This window comes from Ambystoma mexicanum, chromosome 2p, assembly GCF_040938575.1.
Source record: "Ambystoma mexicanum isolate Mex_15411 chromosome 2p, UKY_AmexF1_1, whole genome shotgun sequence".
NCBI lineage: Eukaryota > Metazoa > Chordata > Amphibia > Caudata > Ambystomatidae > Ambystoma > Ambystoma mexicanum.
Genome location: NC_090923.1, coordinates 1224739985 through 1224763092, shown reverse-complemented (window position 1 = coordinate 1224763092; position 23108 = coordinate 1224739985). Strand labels below are relative to the sequence as shown.

General features: G+C 50.8%; 1 protein-coding gene across 1 annotated transcript in view; it reads right to left on the bottom strand.

Moving 5' to 3' along the window:
• LOC138567367 (transforming protein RhoA-like) overlaps positions 1–23108 on the bottom strand; it is a 231592-nt gene that overhangs the window by 165756 nt on the left and 42728 nt on the right. Inside the window, exon 2 of the mRNA XM_069645506.1 lies at positions 18014–18169. Within this exon, the coding sequence (XP_069501607.1) occupies positions 18014–18169 (156 nt within the window). The remainder of the gene's footprint in view (positions 1–18013; positions 18170–23108) is intronic.

The following is a 23108-nucleotide window of genomic DNA, read 5'->3' as shown; positions in this document are numbered from 1 at the left end:
AGGCTGCGCTTCTCCGGCAAAGTCTAGATCAGGGTGTAAAACAAAAGGTAAAATGTTTGGGGGTTGCCACATGGAAGGAAAATTACCTACAATTATGAGATCTTTCCTAACACCCCTAACTTTGTTGTCGGAGTGAGTCCACCACAGCAGGGAGTCCGCCAGCGCCCAGGATATGAGAACAATGTCGGACCAGGAACCGAGGACCTGTGACCATCTTGAAGAGAGAAACTCCTGCACTGGCCGCATGAACAGCTGACAATTCGGGATGAGTGGTGAAAGGGAGAATTCTCAAAATGTTCCAATTCCTCTCTACCTTAGAGACCCTCAGCTCTTTTGCTGGACTTTAGGACTTTGTACTTTTTAATTCTAACTGTTTTCTGTGTTGGTTTCTTTTTGATTATGGAGTTTTAGACAACTCCATAGGCATCATCTGTTCATTTGTGTCACGCAGCACCCTCAGTGCAGTGCGACAGGAAAGCCTTTCAGGCTGTCCCAAGGTTTAAATACCTTCTCTGGGATAAACTACTGTTTCCCAGAGAAAGTAGAGTGGAAAACTGTTTAAAAGGCGAGTCTCTTGACTTGGAAGGCAGAGTCAACCACTGGAACGAAAGAAACGAAGACGAGCTGGAAGAGGACGGCTGCTGCAACTCCTCGACCGTTGGTTTGCCAGGTGAAGCCCTGCTTCAGGTCCGAATTGCCAAGTTCATCTCGACAGAGAAGCCCTTCAAGGACGACTTCTCCCTTTGAGTTGGTGGGACCAATAAACTCGTAAGCCACCTGGATACCATTCTCGGAGCTGGTTGTGTTTTCCTCAGAGTGCTGCAGGAAACCGAATAGCCAGGGAGAAGGACACTAGTTTGTGTGCTTGATGACAGCTACTGGAATCGAAGATTTTCCAGTTTGCCAGCTTTGTGACCAGTCCCCGTGCAGTGCAGGAGTCCCCCGACTTCCTCCCTCTTGTACCCACGATTGAGGCTCAAGAACAGCGAGATCTGCAGGAACTGCCAGGAACAGAAGTCTTCAGCTGCATCTTTTTCTTCAACATAAGGTACTGTGAAAACCCGACCGAGAGAACTTACCTCTCACTGCAAAAGATGAGCGAAACTTTGGCAACTTATAAGCCTGGTCAGCTTGTGACCCGACATATAAAATTTTCGTCTATGAACTACTTCTGGGAACCGTGGCAAAGACTTTTCCGTTTAACTACCAGAACCGTTTTTACTGATACCGAGACCCTAGCCCATTGACTTTGGCCTACTTATTGCATTGGACCAACTTCTCTGGTGAACTCAAACTATTCGAACCAGAATAACTACTATTCATTTTATTAACTTATGCCTTTTTGCTCCTACTTCAAATGCTCTGAATGCCATTTTGCTCTTCCTTCAACTTAGTTTAAATGTCACAGAACCAGATAATGTGAAGCACTGTACTATATTGTGATATTGATTGCCTCCTTTTTAGTGAATGTTTTCTAACTGATTGTGTAATAAATTAATAAGTGTTTTACCAAGAAACCTTGAGTATAAGAGTCTATTTGAATACTTGTGATTGTAGTGCTCTGTGTAACATCATTGCAACTCACATTCCCTCTCCAGATAAACGTGGCTGCTCAGCTTGCTACCAGAAGCTGTGTGGTACTGACTTATACCTGTAGTCATAGTTGTGTGTAGTGGTCCCAGAAGGTCTGCATGTAAACTTTGCCTAGCAAGTGGGATGCAGGACGCCATGGTGCAGAGATGAGACATGTATACTCAGACCGTGATCGATGTTTCCGGCAGAAAGGAACCCGCCATGGACAACAGCTTCTCTATCCTTTCAAAAAGAGGACTTCACCAGATTGAGCTGTGTATGAAAATGGGCCCCCAGAAAGACCAAGTCCCTGGAGGGCGTCAGACAAGATTTGGCGAAGTTGATTCCAAAGTCCAGAAGCTGATAGAGGAGCATAGCCACATGGAGAGACTCAGACGCCCCCTGACGAGTCGCCCCCGCTGACCAACCAGTCGTCCAGGTACGGATAAACAGGTACCCCTTCCTGCGGAGGTAAGCTGCCACCGGAGCCAAGCACTTGCCCCAGTGGGACTTGGTTCCTTTCAGGCAGGTGAAAGACGAAGGGCTGCAGAGTGTGGACTCCTCCCTTGCTTCCTGCCTTCTCAGACACTCTAGAGCCTTGGCAGAAAATACAAAGGATTCCTGCAGAAGACAAAACTTCAACCGAAGTCGTTCCTGCCTAGAATGGCAGGGGGGAGACCTCAAACAACAAACAAACTAGAAATGGTGAAAAAAGGAGCCCACCATTCTAGCAGAATGGAGCCCTTCGGTGCATTAGCGAGGCTGATTTAACAGCCTGCGAGTAATAAGACTAAAAAGTCACTAAGGTAAAACCACTGCCACCAGCCATGCAAGTAAACTTGCAATTGTAACAAAAATGATACGAGGCAAGTAAGAAAGGGGATACGTTGTATCCCCAGGGCTCCACATAAGGTGGGTGTGCTGGCTCACTTAAATCAATGTAAAGGGGATGTGAATCCCACTTCTTGTGAACAGTAGTTCACCTAATAAATAATAAGAAAAATTTTGAGGAAAGCCACTGCATTTAAAATGCAGTGTGCTGCCATATTACACTACAGTCTGTACGAACTCCAATCATACACTATGGAGGGACATAAAAAGGTCCCCCATAAAAAAAAAAAAAAATGTAAACTAGGCGAAAGAGGAAAAAGATTCCCACCCACCTAGGGACAAGGTAAAATAATGAACATGTCCAAGCAAAATGTTATGGGGTTGACACAGGTCATGAAGATTTATCATAAATATGAAAATCTTACCCAACTTGCAGCACCAACGCTGTTACTCACAGTAGTGACTACCTTATTCCTAGTCTTTAGTCCCCTTTCCTCCATACTTGTGGGGCATACCGTCCTTCGAGACAGGACCGGAGCACTTTTGTAAAAAAGCATCAAAAATGTGTTTTTGCCCTTTTATTTTTACGCAGAGTACCACACATGACGGTAACCCCACCCTCCTGAGCTCCTCCCCACGCATCGCCCTTCAGTTCTTTTCTATCACAAGGTCCAAGACCATTTAATCAATAATAGAGGATACTTTTTAGAGGGGATGGTGGGCGGGCGTATGGAGGAAAGGGGACTATGGACTAGGAGTAAGGTAGTCACTACGGTGAGTAACTTTGTTATACTCCTACGTCCCGTCCCCATTCCTCCATACTTGTGGGAGATTCTCAAGCACACACTACCGGAAGTATGGGTGGACGGAAAACCCTTTTACTGGAATAGTTCTTAACAGCAGCCCTGGAGATCCGGTCTAAGCAGTAATGCTTACAAAAAGCTGATGGGGAAGCCCACGTAGCCGCCTTGGCGATGGACTCCCAAGGGACATACTTTTGGAAGGCAACAGCAGCCACTGCCACGTACAAGAGGAGCATGGATGCCTTTCGGGGGTTGAAAGCCTTGAATGGCATAGGCTTCTGAAATACATGAGGCAATCCATCAGAAGATAGTTGCTTTGGATACCGGTTTCCCCTTCGGGTCTCCGAATGTGACAGTTGTGAGGAGCCTCTGAGTTCTCGTTCTATCAAGATAAAACTTTAGGGCTCGCCTGACGTCTACGTTGTGTAAGACTCTCTCGGCATTCGAATCCGATGTATGAAAAAAACCAGGCAAGGAGATCGATTGGTTCAAATGAAAATCGGTAACCACCTTAGGCAAGAGGGAAGGATGAGTGCGAAGCACAACCTTATCCTTATGGAAATTGAGGAATGGATGTTCCACGGAAAGCGCATGGAGCTCACTTACTCGCTGATGTTCCTGCGATCAGAAAAGCGACCTTCCAGGAAAAGTATTTAAGATCAGTAGTGGCCATGGGTTCAAGTGGCTTATGGCATAACGCAGTGAGGACCACATTCAAATACCATTTGGGATGAGGGGTGCGCACCGGCGAGAAGAGGAAGACTACCTGCAAAGTGTCTTTTATTGACCGAAGTCAATGAAAAACAGCTGTCCGTGGACAGGTAGGCCGCAATGGCAGAGAATCAAGTTCTACAAGACAAAACATGAATGCCTGAAGGCGAGACACAAATGATACAACAGTGTCAACCGTAGGCTGCCTCGGGTCGAGCGGTTTAGCTAAGCACCAGTTGCAAAAACTGAGTCATTTGCTCCTATATTGAGCCTTCGTAGAAGGTTTTCTGGCCGCTTGGATAATGCACATATTGTCCTCTGACAGATTGAACTGCACTAAAGATCTGAATTCAGGCACCAGGCCACCAAGCTGAACAATTGTGGGGAGGGGTGCCACAGCTGGTGATCGCTCTGCTGAAGGAGGTCGGGAAATCAGCGACAATCTCATCGGGGGAAGAATCGACAGATGCTTAAGTTCCAAAAACTAGAATCTGGCTGGCCACCAAGGAGCTATGAAGAGGACAGTGCAATTTGATGCACTTCTTAAGGAATGGTTCGCCCAAAATGTTTTATTTAAAAAATAGATAGGCAATATTAAAAAAAAAAATAAGGAACAAGTTACTTACCTGTAACTGTTGTTCTCCAGCATGGGTCTGGCATGGATTCACATGCTCATGAATATTCCCCGTCGTCAGGCTGGGAATCCTCGGTAAAGAAAAAACCAGTATCAGTTTCGTTTCTGATCTGTCTTTCGTAGTAATAACCAATCACTGGTCTCTGCGTCATACTGACCACAGCCAATGACTGCCCTCTACCTAAGCACCGCCTCTGGCAGCCATCTTCAGATTTGGAAGCACGTGAAGTGGCAGTATGACCAAGTGAAGAGCCGCAGAGGGGTAGGCGGGAGGGTTCGCATGTGAATCCATGCCAGACCCATGCTGGAGAACAACAGTTACAGGTAAGTAACTTGTTCCTTCTCCAGCATGGGGTCTGGCATGGATTCACATGCTCATGAATAAAGAATACATAGCAGTACACACATGCACAACCACGGGAGGTGGCAAAGGCTCAACATTAAGCATCACATCAACTCAACATTAAGCATCTTACCTCCTCACCAGGCTCACCTCAGGCGAACAGGTTGCGCAGCACTGCTTGGCCGACCCTGGACTCCTCCCTGGAATCCCGGTCGACGCAGTAGAATTTCGTGAAGGTGTGCGTCGACCTCCACGTAGCAGCCCTGCATATGTCCAGCAGGGGCACACCAGATAGGAACGCCGTGGTAGCTGCGATCGCTCTGGTGGAATGGGCTCTCGGACGGCCAGGCAGCGGTCGGTTTGCCAACCGGTGACAGCACATGATACAGCCGGAGAGCCATCTGGAGATGGAAGCCTTCGAGAGAGCTTTCCCCTGATTGACAGGTCCAAAGTTCACAAAGAGTTGTGACGTCTTCCGAAAACCCTTCGTGCGGTCCACGTAGAACTTCAGCGCTCTAGCTACATCCAGCGAGTGCAAAGTCCTCTCAGCCGGCGACGAAGGCGACGGGAAGAACACAGGTAACACCAAGGGTTCGTTGAGATGGAAGTCCGACGGTACCGTGGGCATGAAGGAGGGGTGCGTCCTGAGCACTACCCTCGTGTCGTGGAAAGTCAAGTACGGGGCCTTGCAGGAAAGGGCCTGGATCTCTCCCACTCGTCGTGCGGAGGTGATGGCCACAAGAAAAGCTGTTTTCCACGATAGAAACTTCAACGGGGCCGAGTGCAGAGGCTCGAACGGAGGTCCCATGAGCTTGGTCAGCACCACGTTGAGCTCCCACGCCGGGGCCGGAGCCTTCACCGGCGGGAACGATCTGAACAGTCCCTTCATGAACTCTTTCACCAGACGATGAGACCACAAGGACGTCCGGCCCGTGGTTCTGGTGTATCGGGAGATCGCAGCAAGATGAATCTTGATGGACGCATGTGCCAGACCAGCTTTGGCCAGCGTCAGCAGGTACGGCAGTACTTGGGGAGCCGTAATCCATAGAGGGTTAATCTTCTGTGCGTGGCACCAGACAGAGAACCTCTTCCATTTGTGTCCGTAGCATTTAAGAGTCGAGGACGCCCTGGCCTTTGCAAGAACCTCTCTGCAATCGGCCGGTATGTCGTATCCTCCAAACTCTAGTGCTGCAGGAGCCAGGCCTGCAAGTTCAGCGACTTCGGGTCGTGGTGGAGGATGGCGCCTCCTTCCCTGGAGAGTAGATCCGCGTCCGCCGGCAGCTTGATCGGCGGGGACGCTGACAAGTCCAGAAGGTCCGGGAACCATATCTGCCTCGGCCACGCAGGTGCGACGAGGATCATCCTGCACCGTGACCTCTTGAGCTGGTTGACGAGCCGGATTAGCAGAGGCAAGGGAGGGAACGCGTAGAGGAACAGGCCCTCCCAGGGGAACGAGAAAGCATCGCCCATGCTCCTCGTCTGGGGAAACCTGCTGGCGAACCTCCGGCACTTGGTGTTCGTCGCCGTCGCGAACAGGTCGATCTGGGGTGTGCCCCACCGTCGGAAGAGGCGATCCACCAGATCCTGCCGTAGTTCCCACTCGTGGCACGAGCGCAGCTCCCTGCTGAGTGAGTCGGCGATGGTGTTTTTTATCCCTGCCAGATGAAACGGCACCAGAAAAATCCCTTGGGCGACGGCCCAATGCCACAGGTCCTGCGCCTCCTTGGACAGCGCTGGGGACCTGGTTCCGCCCTGTTTCCTGATGTAAAACATGGTGGTGGTGTTGTCGGTGAAGATCCTCACCACCTTGCCCTTGAGGGACGGAAGGAAGGACCTGAGGGCCCAAAACACTGCACGGAGCTCCAGGACGTTGATATGTAGGGACTTCTCCGTCGGGAGCCAGAGTCCCCTTGCGTGCAGATTTTCGGTGTGCGCTCCCCACCCTTCCAGGGAGGCATCCGTGGTCACAGTCTCCTGGTGGGCTGGGGTCTGGAAGTCCATGCCCGCCGTCAGATGCGCGCGGGTGCCCCACCACCGTATCGCTCGTCGGAAACTCTTGTCGAGCTTGATCCTTTCCTCGAAGCTGCCCGTCGTCTGGATCCAGCGCGCATCCAGGAATTCTTGCAACGGGCGCATCCGGAGCCTGCACATGGGAATGAGGTAGATGCAGGAAGACATCATCCCGAGGAGGGACTTGATGGACCTCACTTTGGCCGCGTCGGCCACCAACATCCGTTGCACCTTGCCCAAGATGGTCCTGGTCCTCTCCTCCGACGGGGAGGCCAGAAGGGACACTGTGTCGAGCCTCGCTCCCAGAAACAGTGCGACTTGCGCGGGCACCAGGTGGGATTTGGCGTAGTTCACGGAGAATCCCAGGTCCGTGAGGAGTTGGACGGTCCTTGCCGTGTGGACCACCGCGAGCTCCCTCGTCTTGGCGCGGATGAGCCAGTCGTCCAGGTAGGGGTAGACGTGGATCCCCTCGCGGCGCAGCTGCGCCGCCACCGGTGCAAGGCACTTGGTGAATACCCTGGGTGCCGACCGTAGTCCGAAGGGAAGGGCTTTGAACTTGTTCAGACGTCGCAGGTCCAGGATGGGGCGCCATCCTCCCGTCTTCTTCTTCACGAGGAAGTATCTCGAGTAGACTCCGGAGCCCCGAAGCCTCTTTGGGACGAGTTCGATGGCGCCCTTTCTGAGCATCGCCTTTACCTCCAGGAGAAGTTGAGGGACGTGAAGTTCTTTCCTGGCCACGGGGGGGACGCGCGGGCACCTTCTTTGAAACTCGAGCGCGTGGCCCCGGGCCAGGGCGTCCAGCACCCAACGGTCAGTGGAGATGGACTCCCACACGCTGACGAAGCTCGCCAGCCGGCCTCCCACCGGGGTGCTTCGGTGGGGGCCCGACCCCAAGGCCGGTTCAATCCTGCTTGGACGCGGCCTTGCCGCCTTGACCTCCTTGGCGACGACGGCGGGGTCCGCTAGACTTGCCTCGTCCTCTGTAGGCCTCTTGCGACGACGAGCGGGCCGCTTGACGGTAGGAAGCGAAACCGCCGCCGGAACCTTTGGAGGCGCCCTTGCCTCCGCCGCTCCGAAAGGGCGTCCGTCGTTGCAGGACTCCAAGGGCCCGGGCCGTCTCAGTATCCGCCTTGATGGCCTGAAGGGAATCGTCCACTGTCTTCCCAAACAGGTTGTTCCCGTCGAAGGGCATGTCCAGGACTCTGGTCTGGACGTCCTGCCGGAAGTCCGTAGCTTTGAGCCATCCACGACGTCGAAGGCAAACACCGTTGCCCAGCTGGCGGAATCCAGTGTCGGCGATGTCCGTCGCCACGGTGATGGCGTGGTCCGAGGCCACCTCACCTTCCTGCAGGATCTCAAGGGCCTCCGCCCTCTTGTCGTCCGGCAGAAAATCCAGCAGGGGAGCCATCTTGTACCAGAGCTCCCTGTCGTAGCGGGCCACGATAGCCAAGGCGTTGGCCGCTTTAATCGTCGTCGCTGCCAACGAGATGACTCTACGCCCCATAGTATCCAATTTCTTTCCCTCGCCGTCCGGCGGGGAAGTCGATGTGGAGGCCGCACCCCCCCCCGCTTTCTTCCTGGCTGCCGCGGAGACGACGGAGTCCGGGGTAGGCTGCGCCCGGAGGCATAGGGGGGCCGTGTCCGGGACCCGGTACTTTTTCTCGTACCGGTCTCTTCTAGCTGGCGTCGTGGAAGGGTTCTTGAGGAGGGAAAGGCCCTCATCCCAAATGTCGTCCAACAGAGGCACTGCGAGGACCGTCTTCCTCTTGGCCTCGCGCCGCTGATAAAGGAAGCCTTCCTTTTTCTTCTCCTCAGGGCAGAGTTGGAAAAGCTCGGAAGCCCTGGAGATCATGGAGTGGAAAGATCCGATCTCGTCGGGCGGAGAGGCCCTGGTGGGAGGCGACGACGGAAAATCCTCGTCGTATGCCTCGTCGTCCGTACCCGTCGCTGCCGTGTCAGTCCCCGTATCATCCCCTCGGGTGGACGGGGAGGAGGGCTGGAAGGGGCGCGACGGTTGAAAAGGAGGTGGTGGATGGATCCTTCTTTTCTTGGTAGGGGGAACACCAGAAGGTCCCGGTTCTGGATCCCCCGACGGGAGAGGTTCCTCCGTCGGTAACGGTAGCCTCGTCCTTATCTCGGAGCATAAGGACTGTATGGCCAACAAAATGGCCGCCGAGTTGTCTTGCGGCGCTGGCAGAGGGGAATCCGACGGGCGAACAGGGGCCCCGTCGGTATCCTCGACGATGTCGTCGTCGTCACCTGCGTCGGGGTCCATTCCGACGGGCTGGCCTTCTTCCACGCCTAGGCCGTGGCTTAAGACCTCGATCAGTTCCTCTTCTGAGGTTGAGGCCGACTCTACGACGACGCCCTGCCCCCCCTTCTTCTTCCCCACGGAGGGTTTCACGGGGGTCCTATCGATGGGCACAAAGGAAGACTCCCTCCGAGGAGGCAGGGAGATTCTGGGCCCTGAGGTCGCCACCACTGGTGCAGCCACCACAGGCTGAGCCAGGGCCGCCGCGACCGTTTCGATAGAGGGCTTGGCCGGATGGATCAAGGCCTTCACCACCTTAGGTGCGCTCACCGCCTTATCCTTGAGGGAGGGGGCACTGCCACGCTCCTCCTCTGCCTTAGAGCTCGACCGGGGCCTCTCCAGGAGCTTCGCCGGGTGCTCGGCCTTCCTCTTACCCGACCCAGAGCGTTGGCTCGTGGTTGATGGTGCCGGGGAGGGTACGCCCTGCCTGGCGCCCGCAGAGCCCGACCGTTCGGCGCTCCCGGTGCCAGCGGACTCGCGGTGCTTGGCCTTATGTTGGGCCCCCGTCGCCGGGGCGCCCTCAAAGGTCTTAGAAGACCGCTCGGATTTCTTCTTCTTCTCGCCAGACGGGCTCTTACCCTCCAGCCAGTTGGCGAGACGTTGATGGCGGTCCTTCATGGTCCGTTCCGACATGTTGCCGCAAAACGCACAGTCCTTCTCCACGTGCGTCTTGTCCTCATGAAGGCAGTAAAGGCAGAAAGAGTGTTCGTCCTCCTTGAAGACGTTCTGCAGCTGGCATCCAGGGCAGACCCTGAACAGCTTTCCGGGCGTCGAGCTTCCCTTCTCCTGGGCCATCTCCGAGACAGGGCCTGAGAAGCTTCTGGAGTCCTCCGAAGTGTAGCTCGACGAAATCTTCACCCTTGAGGGGCACAGATGAATCCGACACGGGTCCCCGTTGATCGGATGTAGGATCGGTGGAGCTTGAGGCTCTTTTGACCGAAAGAATCGAAGTTTTTTGTAAAAAGCGCGAAAAAATAGCACTAACGCTCGAGAGCAATAGCACGAGGATCCCAACACATGAACGTGCGGTAAAAATCTGAAGATGGCTGCCAGAGGCGGTGCTTAGGTAGTGGGCAGTCATTGGCTGTGGTCAGTATGACGCAGAGACCAGTGATTGGTTATTACTACGAAAGACAGATCAGAAACGAAACTGATACTGGTTTTTTCTTTACCGAGGATTCCCAGCCTGACGACGGGGAATATTCATGAGCATGTGAATCCATGCCAGACCCCATGCTGGAGAAATAAATAAATAGGCTTTTTTTTGGCAGGGGGGGAGATAACGTATTTATGTTTGCGGTCGCTTCAAAAGCTACCGCAAACATAAATACAACGTTTTTAAAGCTGTGGTTTTATTTCTATGTTTTCCGGGCTCCTCCAGCCCGTAAAACTAGAAAATAAAACGCAGCTAGTGTTTATTTTTATTTAAAAAATAGCACTTACCGAGATGCAGCTTCAGCTTTTCTGCCTGTAGTCTCCGGTCCCCGTCCTCCACGTACAGCACCAATGAAGGAAAAGCCACCCAGTGGTAGCTTTTGTTTACTACAGCTGGCAGGCTTTTCCTTCATTAGTGCCGCAAAAGCCAAAGCGAGCACAGCGGCGGGCATCCATTTCACAAAATGGATGCCCCCATGTGCTTTCTTTGAGCTTGATTTGCTCACAATTTTACATAGGGAGTTGGGGAAAAAAAATTGCCAATTGTTTTTTTCACGAGGGCCTCTCCCAAGGAGGACGCTGCAAGGCCGTCCCTGGATGCATAAAGAGGACGTTTCCCGTTTGTAAATGTCGCAAATAGGTATATATTTTTTTTGTTGCATTTTTAAAGCGCTCACACAGCTTGGGGGCATCGAGGCGCTGCTACAGTAATATGTCTCTTAGTTGCGGTCCACTTCTGGAGTGCCTCATTGGCGAAAAATGTTGGAGAGAACATCGCTGTTCAATTCCCACTAGTAACTGGCTGCCGACTGGCAGCTGAGTGAGTCTCCAGTCACATTGAGCTTTTGCACTTTGTGCTGGATGGCCCAGTCCCAAATTTGTATGGCTAGGTCCACAAGGAGTGGTGACTTGGTGCCACCCTGCTTGTTGATGTAAAACATGGCCACAAAATTGTCTGTGCGAATACGCACTACCTTATCGGTGATAGACGGTTGAAAAACTGAGCGCGAGGAAAACAGCCAAGAGCTCCAGATAATTGATATGGAACTGTCTATCCTGAAGCGTCCATAGGTCGAATACTTCGAGGTGACCCATCGTCGCTCCCCACCCCAGAAGAGAGGAGTCAGTTGTGACCGTCACTTGTGGGCAGGGCTCCTGGAAGGAGGCCCCCACTGAGGGGTTGTTGGTCGAGGACCATCATTGCAGATTCGCCGTCATGCAGGATGGAACTGGGATTATCTTGGAATAATGTCAAAAGCCTGAGACCAACAGCTCCGAAGAGCCAGTTGAGTACGCCTCATCTTCAGACGTGCTAGAGGCAGAGCTAGCACGCAAGAGGCCATAAGGCCTAGAAGTCTTTGGAACCACCAGGCCGTCATGTGCGAGGACTGGAGGAAGAGCTGACACGTGGTTGGTAGGTCTACAATCCTGCCCACCATTAGGAACATCTTGGTACTGACTGTATTCCAACTGAAAACCAGCAAAATCAGGTCTTGAGACAGTCATGGACGATTTCCGCCAGTTCACCAACAGCCCAAGATGGAAAAGGAGCTGAAGGAGGGACTGAAGATTGGTCAAGGGAGTCTGTGGGCAAGGACTGCGCAGGAGGCAATCGTCTAAATATGGATATACAACCATCCCCTGCAGTCTGAGGAAAGCTGCGATGACCAACTACATCTTTGTAAAGACAGGCGGCGCCGAGCGGAGACCAAAAGGGAGCACACAGAACTGGAAGTGTTCCTCTCCCAGGAAGAACCGCAGATATTTCCAATGCGGGCTCCATATCAGAATGCGCATGTATGCGTCCTGAAGTTCCACTACGCTGAGCCAGTCGCCCTTCCGAAGAGAGGACTTTATTTGGCAAGATGTGATCATCTTGAATTTCTCTTGGGGAAGAGAAAGATTTAACTGGGAAAGATAGAGGATAGTGCGCAGGCCAGCCTGGTTGGGTTTGGGCACTGAACAGACGGGAGTAAAAGCCCTCCCCATGCTCCCTGAAAGGGGGGGGGGGTGGGGACAGGCTCTACCTCGCAGAGGTCTAGAAGTTTCTGTACCTCGGCCCTGAGGGAGGGCGACCCAGTCTGCTGGAAGGGAGGGTTGAAGGGTGGGGTAAGAGGGAGGGGCAAGCAGAAGCCCACCCGAGCGATGGACAAAATCCACCGGTCTTTGATGATGGTCTGCCACGCCTCCAAATGAGAAGAGATTCGTCCTCCCACCGGAGTCTTGTGCGACTGACAAAAAATATAATTTGGATGATTTGTCGGCAGGGAGACTACCTGTCCCTGGAGAGGAGGCTGATGGCCGAGAGAAAAACCAACCACCTTGCCGTTGTTGCTTTCGGCAGGGCCCGCCACACCAACCAGAGCTTCAGATCGGTGGGCACGACGATCCTGAAACCCCCTGAACGTAGAGAAGGACCTCTGTGTATAAGGGGCCTTAGCTGGAGCTTTCGCCGGGACCAATAAAGATCTGGTGGTTTGAGTACTCGCCTTGGTTTTTGTGAGTTCCTCCTCTGTGGAGGGATGGAACAACTCCTTACCCATCAAAAGGAAGGTCCAGCACTTTGTCCTGCACTTCCTTTGAGAACTTCGTTGCATGGAGCCACGCTTGGCGGGAAACGTCAACCCCGACCAGAAGGGCTTGAGCGGAGGTATCTACGTGGCGAGCCGCAGCCTCCAGTAGATCCTGTGCCAACACTTTTTGCGTCCGACCTGCAAGTAGTCTAGCCTATCCGCAGGAATACATTCCTGGAAATCGGTTAGCTCCTTCCACAGTCCAAGATTGGCTGCTGCCAGGATGAGCTCGGTGTTAGCTTTATCAAGTTGGAGCACTGCATTGGAAAAGACTTTACCAATGGCGTCAAGGAGCTAATCCTCTTTGGAGAGGATTTGGGCCGCTGCAGTGGAGGATGCAGAGGCCGGCTTGGACTGGAGGGGGACTGCAGCCACCACCGTTGATGATGGGAGCGGACAAGCAGACAAGGCTTTATCTTCCGAGTCGTGAAGCGTGTATCGAGCATCAATCCTCTTGTTGAGATGCAGCCCGATATGGGTTTTGTCCCAGACCTTAGGGGCCTCAGGTGGTGGAGGCGGCCCGGCAGGTAGAGGTGGTGGAGGAGGCACCACCGGGACATGCGTAGGATCAGCCGGGGCCGAAGGCGGTACAGAAGTACCAGAATACATTTCCCTAAAAAGGCCCATAAAGTATGCCCTCATGGGATCAGATTGCATGAGCGTCCGAACTTTCCGAAAAAAAAACACACATCCTCGACGAAGGTCTAGGCGCTGGAGTTGGTAGAGGCCACTCTTGAGGGGCATACCCCCATGAACGCAATGAAGATGGTTGCCAGGAAGGTCCACCACCGGCTGGGTCCACATACATCAGGGCAGAACAGGTTCTGGTTGTCCACATGGCGTGGAAAAAACTGCTCAGCCCCAAAAGGGAAGCTCCCAGCACCAGCCGTAGTGAGCGTTGGTGTAGGAGAGGTATCCAAAATGGCCACCATGGACTACTGGCGTTAAGCCGCCATTTTGTCGACACCTGAGGAGAACTGAGCCGTGACTCGGTATGGAAAGCTCCAGAAACAGACCTCAGGGCAAACCCCAGTATCCAGAGCCACAGAAGAACTGAAACACCTCCTCCCACCGAAGAAGACTATGCTGGAGTGGCCGGACAGAGAGGGAATCGCAATAAAAGCACAAGTGACAGCGATGTTCCGGGCCTAAACACTCCTAAGAAAAACGAGGGGGGGGGGGGTCCGCCCTCACGAAACGACAGAACAGGACAGGACAGGAATCCCAGACGCTCCGGCATAGACGGAGGACTAGGACCGTGGAACCGGAGCAGGAGGGAGGACAAAGGGGATACAAGAAAATAATTCCCGGTGATGCTAGTGCGTCCAGCCACGACCGCGCGGAGAAAAGGACTGAAGGACGATGCGCAGGGCAGAGCTCAGGAGGCCGGAGTTACGGCCACATGCAGTACCCTCCGTAAAAACTTTTTAAAAAGACAAAACTCATTTTTGATGCTTTTATTTTACAAAAGTGCTGTGGTTCCGTCCCAAAGGATGGAATGTCCCACACGTATGGAGGAAAGGGGACGGGCGTAGAAGTATGGGCAAAAGGAGTGGTGGAGAGTGGCTGGGGACAGCACCTGAAGGGGCATGGATACACGACCTATCAGATTGTAGAGATATTTGCTATGCGCCAGAAAATGCTCCAATCTCTAATCGATTACCACCTTAGTAGGGAGGAAGGGGAACAGGTAATAAGAGTAATAGATTCACTGCCACCAGCCTGTTCTATGCCCATCACAAAAGTAACTAAAACGTTGCTTACAGAAAAACGAAAAAGGGGCAATTATCCCTGCACCAACTCCACTTAAGTCTGCTTGTGTCGCAGAGCAAAAAAATAAATAAAAACTGGAAAAAGAAACGGGCGAGCTTTCCCTGTGCTGGGAGCCTGAAGGACTACCCAATTCACTCCAACCGGAATGAGTGGAGCACGTGAATGAGGCTCAAAGGCCTCACCCCAAACATCAGTTAGGTTCCTAAACAAATTACAGATATGCTGGGTGGCCCATTAAAGTCAATGGGAAAAAACACAAGGATTTCATCCCCACACCTCCCAATCAGGGAGGACCTGGTGTGACCATGCTGTGGACCCTGGTTTCTTTGTCCTTGCTCCTGGGTCCTCATGAGCTGGTGGAATCCCGGCTCCTCCTCCGCTGGTGGAATCCCATCCAGATCCCATCACTTCTCACCAGTCCTGCTTTCTGGTTGGGCTGCCTGTTCCGTCACAGGACAGTTCTGTGGCCGGGGCAGTGCTGCCTGGAGAAAGGCTGATAAACCATGAGGGGTCAGGGAGACAGAAAAAGGTCAAAGGACTGTTAAAAGAGACTTTCCCTAAGGCCCTTTGGTCAGGATCCTCGGGTATAGCTTCCTGACTCTGGTACTACTAGGAATTTCCACAAGCTCATCAGAATGACCAAGTGGTAATCGCGACATAGTAACCCAGGCCTAACTCTCTGAGATTAAGTGGTGTGGTCCACAGGTACAGTATACACTTTTCATTAATACCAAATGAGATGGTGCATACATTATTTTTACAAAAATATAATCTTTGTGTAAGAAAGAGTAAAGACGAAAGCAAGTGAAGTAACTTTACAAAACAAAAGCCTCCTGTAAGTTTTAAGAAAGGGTTCTTTAGTCAATAAAGTACCACCTAGAAAGGAAAATGCAGTAACAAATATGTAAGCTATCTAGGCTGGACATTTCAAGTAGAGACAAAGCCCAGTAGCGTGAATAGAGACAGTTTTTGGCAAGTTACCTTTGGGTGAAAGTGCCCCTAGGAGCACTTGCTGGAGTTAAGCTGGAAGGAAGCCCTGAAAAGTCACTGGAAATGAAAGGGTCCCGGGATGAAGAAGACACCTGCCAGCAGTGCCAGAGGATCAGTGAAGCAATACCCTGTGACTGAAAAAGAGGTTTGGCAGCAGGCAGATGATTTGCAAGTTTGTTCAGCAACTACTGAATGATCGAACGACTAACCACCGGTGCAGTTGAGACCCACAAGAGAGATTATTCTGAATCCAGTCTTCCCAGAACAGGGGGCGGGCCCAAGGGAGCGGAAAGGAGAGCAGGCTGTTGCCAGTGATGCAGGGTTCACAAGTCTTCAGGCATGAGATTCAGATCCTGACGCTAGGGTCATGAAAAGGAGACTCAAGGGAAAAACGTTTATTTGTGATTTGCTTGCGACAGCTACAGATGAGGAGTCAGGAGGGCGCGTTTGGCAGTGTGATAGCAGGAATATAGGCAACAAATGCTTCTAGAGCTTCCCAGGTGAAAAAGAACCAGTGTGATTCTGTGATGTCCATGGGTGAACGTGATGCCAGCATGGTCAGGCACTTCAGGGAGAAGAGGCCTTGGAGCTGAAGCTGCAATTCAATTGTCCACACCGGATCAGGGGAAAGGAGCCCCCACTGTAGGGTCCCTCTTGTAATCCTGGAGAAGCAGTGCTTTGCTGCCTGTTATTATTCAGAGTACCGAAGGATGCTGGTGCAGAGATTGGTCCTTCTTCTAGCAGAAGGCCTTGGTGATCCAGCTGTTGACAAGGCGAGTGGGCAAGGAGGAGGTCTGCTTTTATCCCCCTCAAGATGCAGTAAATGAACACAATCACCCAATCGTACACAAAGCATTATTCAAAAAGCAGGGTAGTCCGTCAATGCAAGCCATTCTTCCAAGCCACCCATGCACACAGTAAGGAGAGAATCCACAATGCCAAAGACGGGCATCAATACATGCCAGTTAGATCTGGTTACAGGACAATTACCTCCTCTTCCATACTCAAAGCGGGACAAGGGCTAGTCATGTCACCCCCCTCAGATCTTCGAGGCAGACAAAGACAACCTCCAATTTGAAAACAGAGGAAGGGGTCAAAAAGGAACCCAATGGATTCCAACATATGAAACCATTTTACACAGGAGAAAAAGCTATCACCAACCTAGCCACGTGACTAACAAAGGGTACTCTCTCTGGGAAACTATGGGGTACCTGTGAGGTACTCCTGCATTAGGAGTCATAACCACTGTTAGAGCAGAGCATAAGAGCAGAGCATATGAAACTTGTCTTTGGATTAAGCCTGGCTGGGAGAAGCAAATCCAACCCCCACAGTAAAGGGGGCTAAAACATGGGGTAAAAAGTGGATTTTCTATCAAACCGGGATGCACTGTGAAACAACAGGATTTCCGTTCTAAAAGCACTTAACTTGGCTTCTGTGGAATCAGGATCACCTGCAGGTTATTTGAGGCAAAGGAGGAGATGGGGGGTACACTACACTGAATATGGTGCATTTCGGGTGGTAAAGGGTTTCATTGAAGTTCAGCAGTTGTGGGGACAATGACAAGGTGAAAAGAGTTCAACATGGGCCAGCTGAAGGATCTTGGGTCAGTTAACCAATGCGATTTTGATTCTCTTGCGAATGCCTCTTCACCCCAGCTAGCAGTGACTAGGTCAAGAAATGCTTACAGAGGGCCCAAGGACTGAGACTCCGTTGAGGGCTGGACCACAGAGTGTTGATGACCTTCGTGGCCTTACTATGGCAGTTGGACTTTTGATTCCAAGTCCTGAGGGTTGTGGAAGAGTGGCTGGTTCCAATACACCTTCCTCACAGTTTTCGGTTCATCCAGGATACCAAAATCTGCTCTTCTTGCATGGGGAATCTGTGCAAGATCAAGTGCCAATCCACAGTCAAAGTTGTATTAATTCAAACATTTTGCCGGTCATTCAATCAGGACGGTAACCTGGACTTTGCACAGGGATAACTAGTAATGGATTAAAGGCGGCTAACAACTAGCAGGCTTTTCATAGCCAGCTACATGAGTTTACTCATACAGAAGAGAAACTGGGCACATGATTTAGCACTGTCCCTGAGGAAGAGATGGCATCTTGGGGCACATTCATATTTGGGACTTTGATGGTCCTTACAATTAGAGCTGGTCAAGATAAAAAGTGCTTAAAGCAGCAGGTACTAAAGCCTTACATGCAGCTTGAGACACCCCCAACCCCCTTCATTTTTCAGAGAACTTTTGGCTCTGTGGACCATTGATGGCACAGAAGACTCACAGAAGGAAACAAAGATCTTGCTCACCTGTTTACTGTCCACCTCAATATCTGCTACGTAATTCTCAAAGACGGTGGGGACATAGACTTCCGGAAACTGGTCTTTGCTGAAAACAATTAGCAGACAGGTCTTGCCACAGGCCCCATCTCCAACGATCACCAATTTCTTGCGTATAGCAGCCATCTGAGGATGAAAGGAAGATGTGAAGAAAAAAAAAGAATAATAAATAAATAAATTTAAAAAAGGTACACAAAGTCATTAATGGACTCAAAGTCCATGTTTTTGGGGAAGAAAGTTTAGGATTAAAGTTTGTTACTACATAAACATGAACTGAACTCTAGTGTTATTAGCAGGGAATCCCACTAACAATGCTCTAAAGAAATAAAGTACACAATGGCTTTCTCTGACTGCGCTTCTTCAACGTCCAGAATTTACACATTCTCAGTGTAATTAGTAGACTTTGCAGTTTGTCACTAGCATTGCTGTAGGATAACATTACAAGGAGACAAACGTGCTGACCTTGGTGACTTTTGTAATCCTAGTCCTTGGAAGGATTCTTGATTAGTGAAAACATTTGACCTAAACAGATTAAAGCACTTATATCACAAATTCTGCCGACATATGTAGAGTCCCATCCTCACCTTTCGAGACAAAGGACTTCCATAAAGAGCAGGACTTAGCTGGATTCTCATGTTTTCAACTTGGCCTGAGCATCCGCCAAACTCACCAAACAGATTACTGGCATTAGTAAAGCAACAGTTGTCACAGATAGCCTCAATAACACACATACTTCCAAAAACAGCTCAAGGGATTTTAAATTCATTTTCTTGAAAGGGACCCCCTGCTTCCCGTCCAGAGCCTTCCTCCTCGTCCCGCTGATGCAGGTGTCTCCCTCACCTCCCTCTTGCTACCACCTGCCTCCAACCTCAGATGTCTTTCCCCTGCTGCTCTCCCAACACTACAACCCCCTAGTACTCGCGTCTTTAATACTCTACTACTGCCCTCTCCACACTACTGCCCTCTTCAACACTACTACTACTACTCCCCTCTCCACAGTACTCCTTGGTCTGCACCCACTTCCTCCTTAGACCTCACCTTAACAACCTACACCACCTTGTTCCTAGCTTTATCCTCCGACTAGTTCCCCTGGCCAATCTTGACTCATCTTTCCCACCTGGGATGTGTTACAGACATCAGAATACATAAAAATGTCCTGAACCTTTTTTCCTCGCCCGTCTACTGCACAATGTCAATGGCGGCCCACATTGAATTATGTTCCCGTTCGTTTCCAGTGCCCACGCAGCAGCTGAACCATAGTTTTTGATTGTCTCATGTCCATGTCCGGGAGGCATTCCACAACAGGTTTGTTAAAATATGTGTCCGAGAGCCTTGCTGCAGCTGCTCTGACAGTGTCTGTTGGTGTCGGCCTGTTGTGCGTAGTGTCCCTTGTCACAGTGTATTGTCACTGCTGCTCTGCATCACAACTATCTCTCGCTCTGGTAGGTTTGGAGCTGTCTGGAAGTTCTAATGGGTTGCCATGTCACAAGTGATCTGCCGGAAAAGCTGATGAATGCATCGACCGGAAATTAGAATCATCAGTGGTACTGCCTACGTACATACATGCACTTGGGGAGGAATGACTGGTTTCCACCTTGGTAGACCTACCACACCATGCTGTGAGGGGTCCCCATCAACTCCACACAAGGTCCGGCTAGTGACATTGTCACAGCAGTCTAGCATGCATGTGAAATCAGATATGTAACCCAGTTCAGCCAAGACAGCTACAAGTTGCAGAGAATCCTAATCCAACACAGACACCTAGTATCTATTGACGAAGACATCCACAAATGTATCTCAGACATACTACCATTTTCTTCATTAAAGCACCTACTCGTAAGAATAAATCCTCCTACTCTAAGAACAATACTCAGCCCATCATTCATGGTATCAATACAGCCAACAAGCCAAAACTGGCTCACTGCCTCGCAAGCTTCTGCCTTCTACAAATGCGGCACTGGCTCCAATGTGCCCACACAGACTGCAAAATCAGTCATCTTCTATGAAACAGATCGTCACCGCATTGAGCTGTAAATGAAAATGTGTGGTCTATGTATCATCTGTGTTTGCAAGCTAATGTACATTGGGAGTACTATCAGGGCACTACGCACAAGAATCAGGGAACATCAACCTCATAAGCTCCCAGGGCGCAAGATAGCCACTGGCTGCAAGCTAGCAAGAGAACGACCAGCCGGACAAAACAAGTGGCATCCAATTCATCAGACTCGAATCAGTGAAATGTGATAAGAGGAGGAGATGACCAAGACAACGTGAAGCAAGATTAATATGCAAATGTGTCAGTATGGGTCTTAATACCGACCATGAACTTCTGGTGTTCTTGTGAATAATGCTGGTTTCTTTCCACTCTTACATATTGACTCCCTTTCCGCTAATCCCCCCCGTCCCACTCATGGAAAACGTTAACACCCACCCCCTTGGAGGCTTCCCACTATGGACTATCTGTACCGGCCAGCTTCCTCACATGCCACCCTCGCACTCCTCAGTGCAGACAGAGATTCCTCCGCACCCCGCTTCTCCCCCATCTGCATACAGGTTAATTCCCCCCCCCCACCCCCATTGGCCTCCACCACCATGGCTTGCAAACACGAATCCAGTCGGTCCCGCCACCTACTCAGGTCACAACCACAGCTCCCTCTACAGATCCTAACTCCGGCCCGACTTCTTCCTTGATGGTTGGCCCATGCGCACACCTGCACTCCACACAAACCTCCAAAATAGAACGTTCCCCCGCCTTAGATTCCCATTACTGACAGATATTGGGGTTCATACAGCCAACCTACAATTCGGTCAACTGTACTGCCACGACCACAATGCATCATCATTTCCATTACACAGCACTACGCTGTCTCAAGGGGGCCCATCCCCATAGGGTAGACCATGAACCAATCAGAAGTGAGCACGCATCAGGACTACTCGCGTGAAAGCTCTCCCACTATTTTTACTGCATTCAAAGATGGCATCCATCATCAAAAGATTGCAGTAACTGCCCGTCTTTATGCAGAGGCCCTACTGGCCTTTCAGGTAAGTGTGTGCCCAGGATCACCTGCTCAGCTGCCCTCCCGGAGCATCTATATCCAACAATTCCCTCATACTGCAGGATTTGTGCCAGCAGGCCTTTTTATTTCTTCATTTTTCTGGCCAGACTATTGACTATAGCATTAACACAGGGATCAGCCTGCCTCTACCATGCCTCCCACAGTCTGCCCAATACTCAGGCATGTCACTGCCTCTTACTTAACGCACTGACATTTTTTCAAGGTACTCGCCCACTATGCCTCACTCTTGTCATGTACGGAGAAATAGGCATGTGGTTAATTTACTTTTACAGATACAGGCTCCCCATTACTCACCGCCCACCAATCACATCCCCGGGCAACCCCCACCATCCCTCGCCCATGTGGTGGCCCCACTCGTTGGCCCCAACAGCCATCACCGTCGCCTGGGCACGCACGGTATACTCACTGTATCCAGAATACATATGCAGACATTGCAGCAACTGCTGCAACACTGCTACACCAACCTCGACCGCTCCCTATAATTGCCCACGGCAACTCCTGACCATGCTCTCTGAGCACCTGTGTCCTGACTCTCTGCCAAAGTCCCGCCTGGTGCCCTCCCAGCACACGCTCATAAGCACCACATCTTACCTCAATAGCTCCCTGGCACACCCCCAATCAAATATTCACCACGCAGAGAACGGCATCTGTGCTTGACAGCCTGGTTCTTACTGGCTTAACACCTACATAAATGACCTGTACTTTTTACCCCACAGGTTAACCAACCAGGGCCCCACGCTGAGCTCGCCACCACCTTATATCTATGTGCTCGCCACAAAAGGTAAGGTAACATACCTGCACCACACAAAACTCCACTGGCCCAGCCAGACCGTGTCCTCATACCCCACTTTACTAACATAACTTTTTTTCTTCCGTTTCCTTGGTGCTACCCTTCATTTGGCTTGTGCATTTTTGCCCCCACTTCTAGAACTATGTTTTAAATCATGCCTACATCTATTACACCGTAACAACTTGAAATGTCATGCATTGTCTCATCCATCTCATCGGATGTACATTTTGTTCACTTATTGTCACCACAATCGCAACCACCAATGCAATACAATCAACATGCCTAAATGAGTCTCATGCATCAAAACGGTGTACCTATATACAAAATGTCAAACGATCACCAACCCTCACACCCTGAACACTTCACCTCTATCCAAATCACATTGGTACCCCCCCACTCGGGTGTTTATTTCTACAAACCTACACCTTACCTTGTATTCTTATCAAGGCCTTGAAAAAGACCCATGTTGGGTTCAAACAAGTGTCGGCTTAAGTGTATAAATAAATCACCCTAAACATGAAGTGAGGAGATTTTTCATTTAGAGTCCAATCTAAATTACAAAGTCAACAAGAAGATCTGAGCAAGCACCAGGTTGACTTGGTTCTTACCCAAACCCACTCTAAACCTCGCCAAGACCCAAGAACACCGTCTTAAGAACCCCTCACCGGCAGCAGGATCTCCTAACTTACAATGATCAGCACAGTGATCTGCACATTCTAGTGCTCTACCCAACTCTTAGCATTTATTTATTTATTCGCATTTGTTGAGCACACATCAGACCGAAGGCATCGTGGCGCTAGTTACAGTGTTGCTTATACTTAGTTACATACAGTTCATGTCCGTAAGGTTACATTGGGCGAGATATACTTTTTTTTTTTTACAGATATGCAAGAGCAGCAGGAGCACATGAAAACGGGTTTAGTTGAATAGGGCAGTTTTGAGCTTTTTTTGGAAGGAGAAAAGAGATGTATCAGCTCTGAGGTCAGTAGGTAGGGAATTCCAGAGTTTAGGTGCGAGGAAGGGGAAGCCTATGCCTCCTGCTTTGGTTCTGTTGATGCGAGGTATTGCTAGTTGGTTCGTGTATTGTGCTCTTCTTGGTCTTGTGGATTGATATCTACCTATCGTGTCAGATAAATAAGAGGGAGCTGTGAGGTTGATGCATTTATGGGTGGTTGTGAGAATTTTGAAGGAGATACGG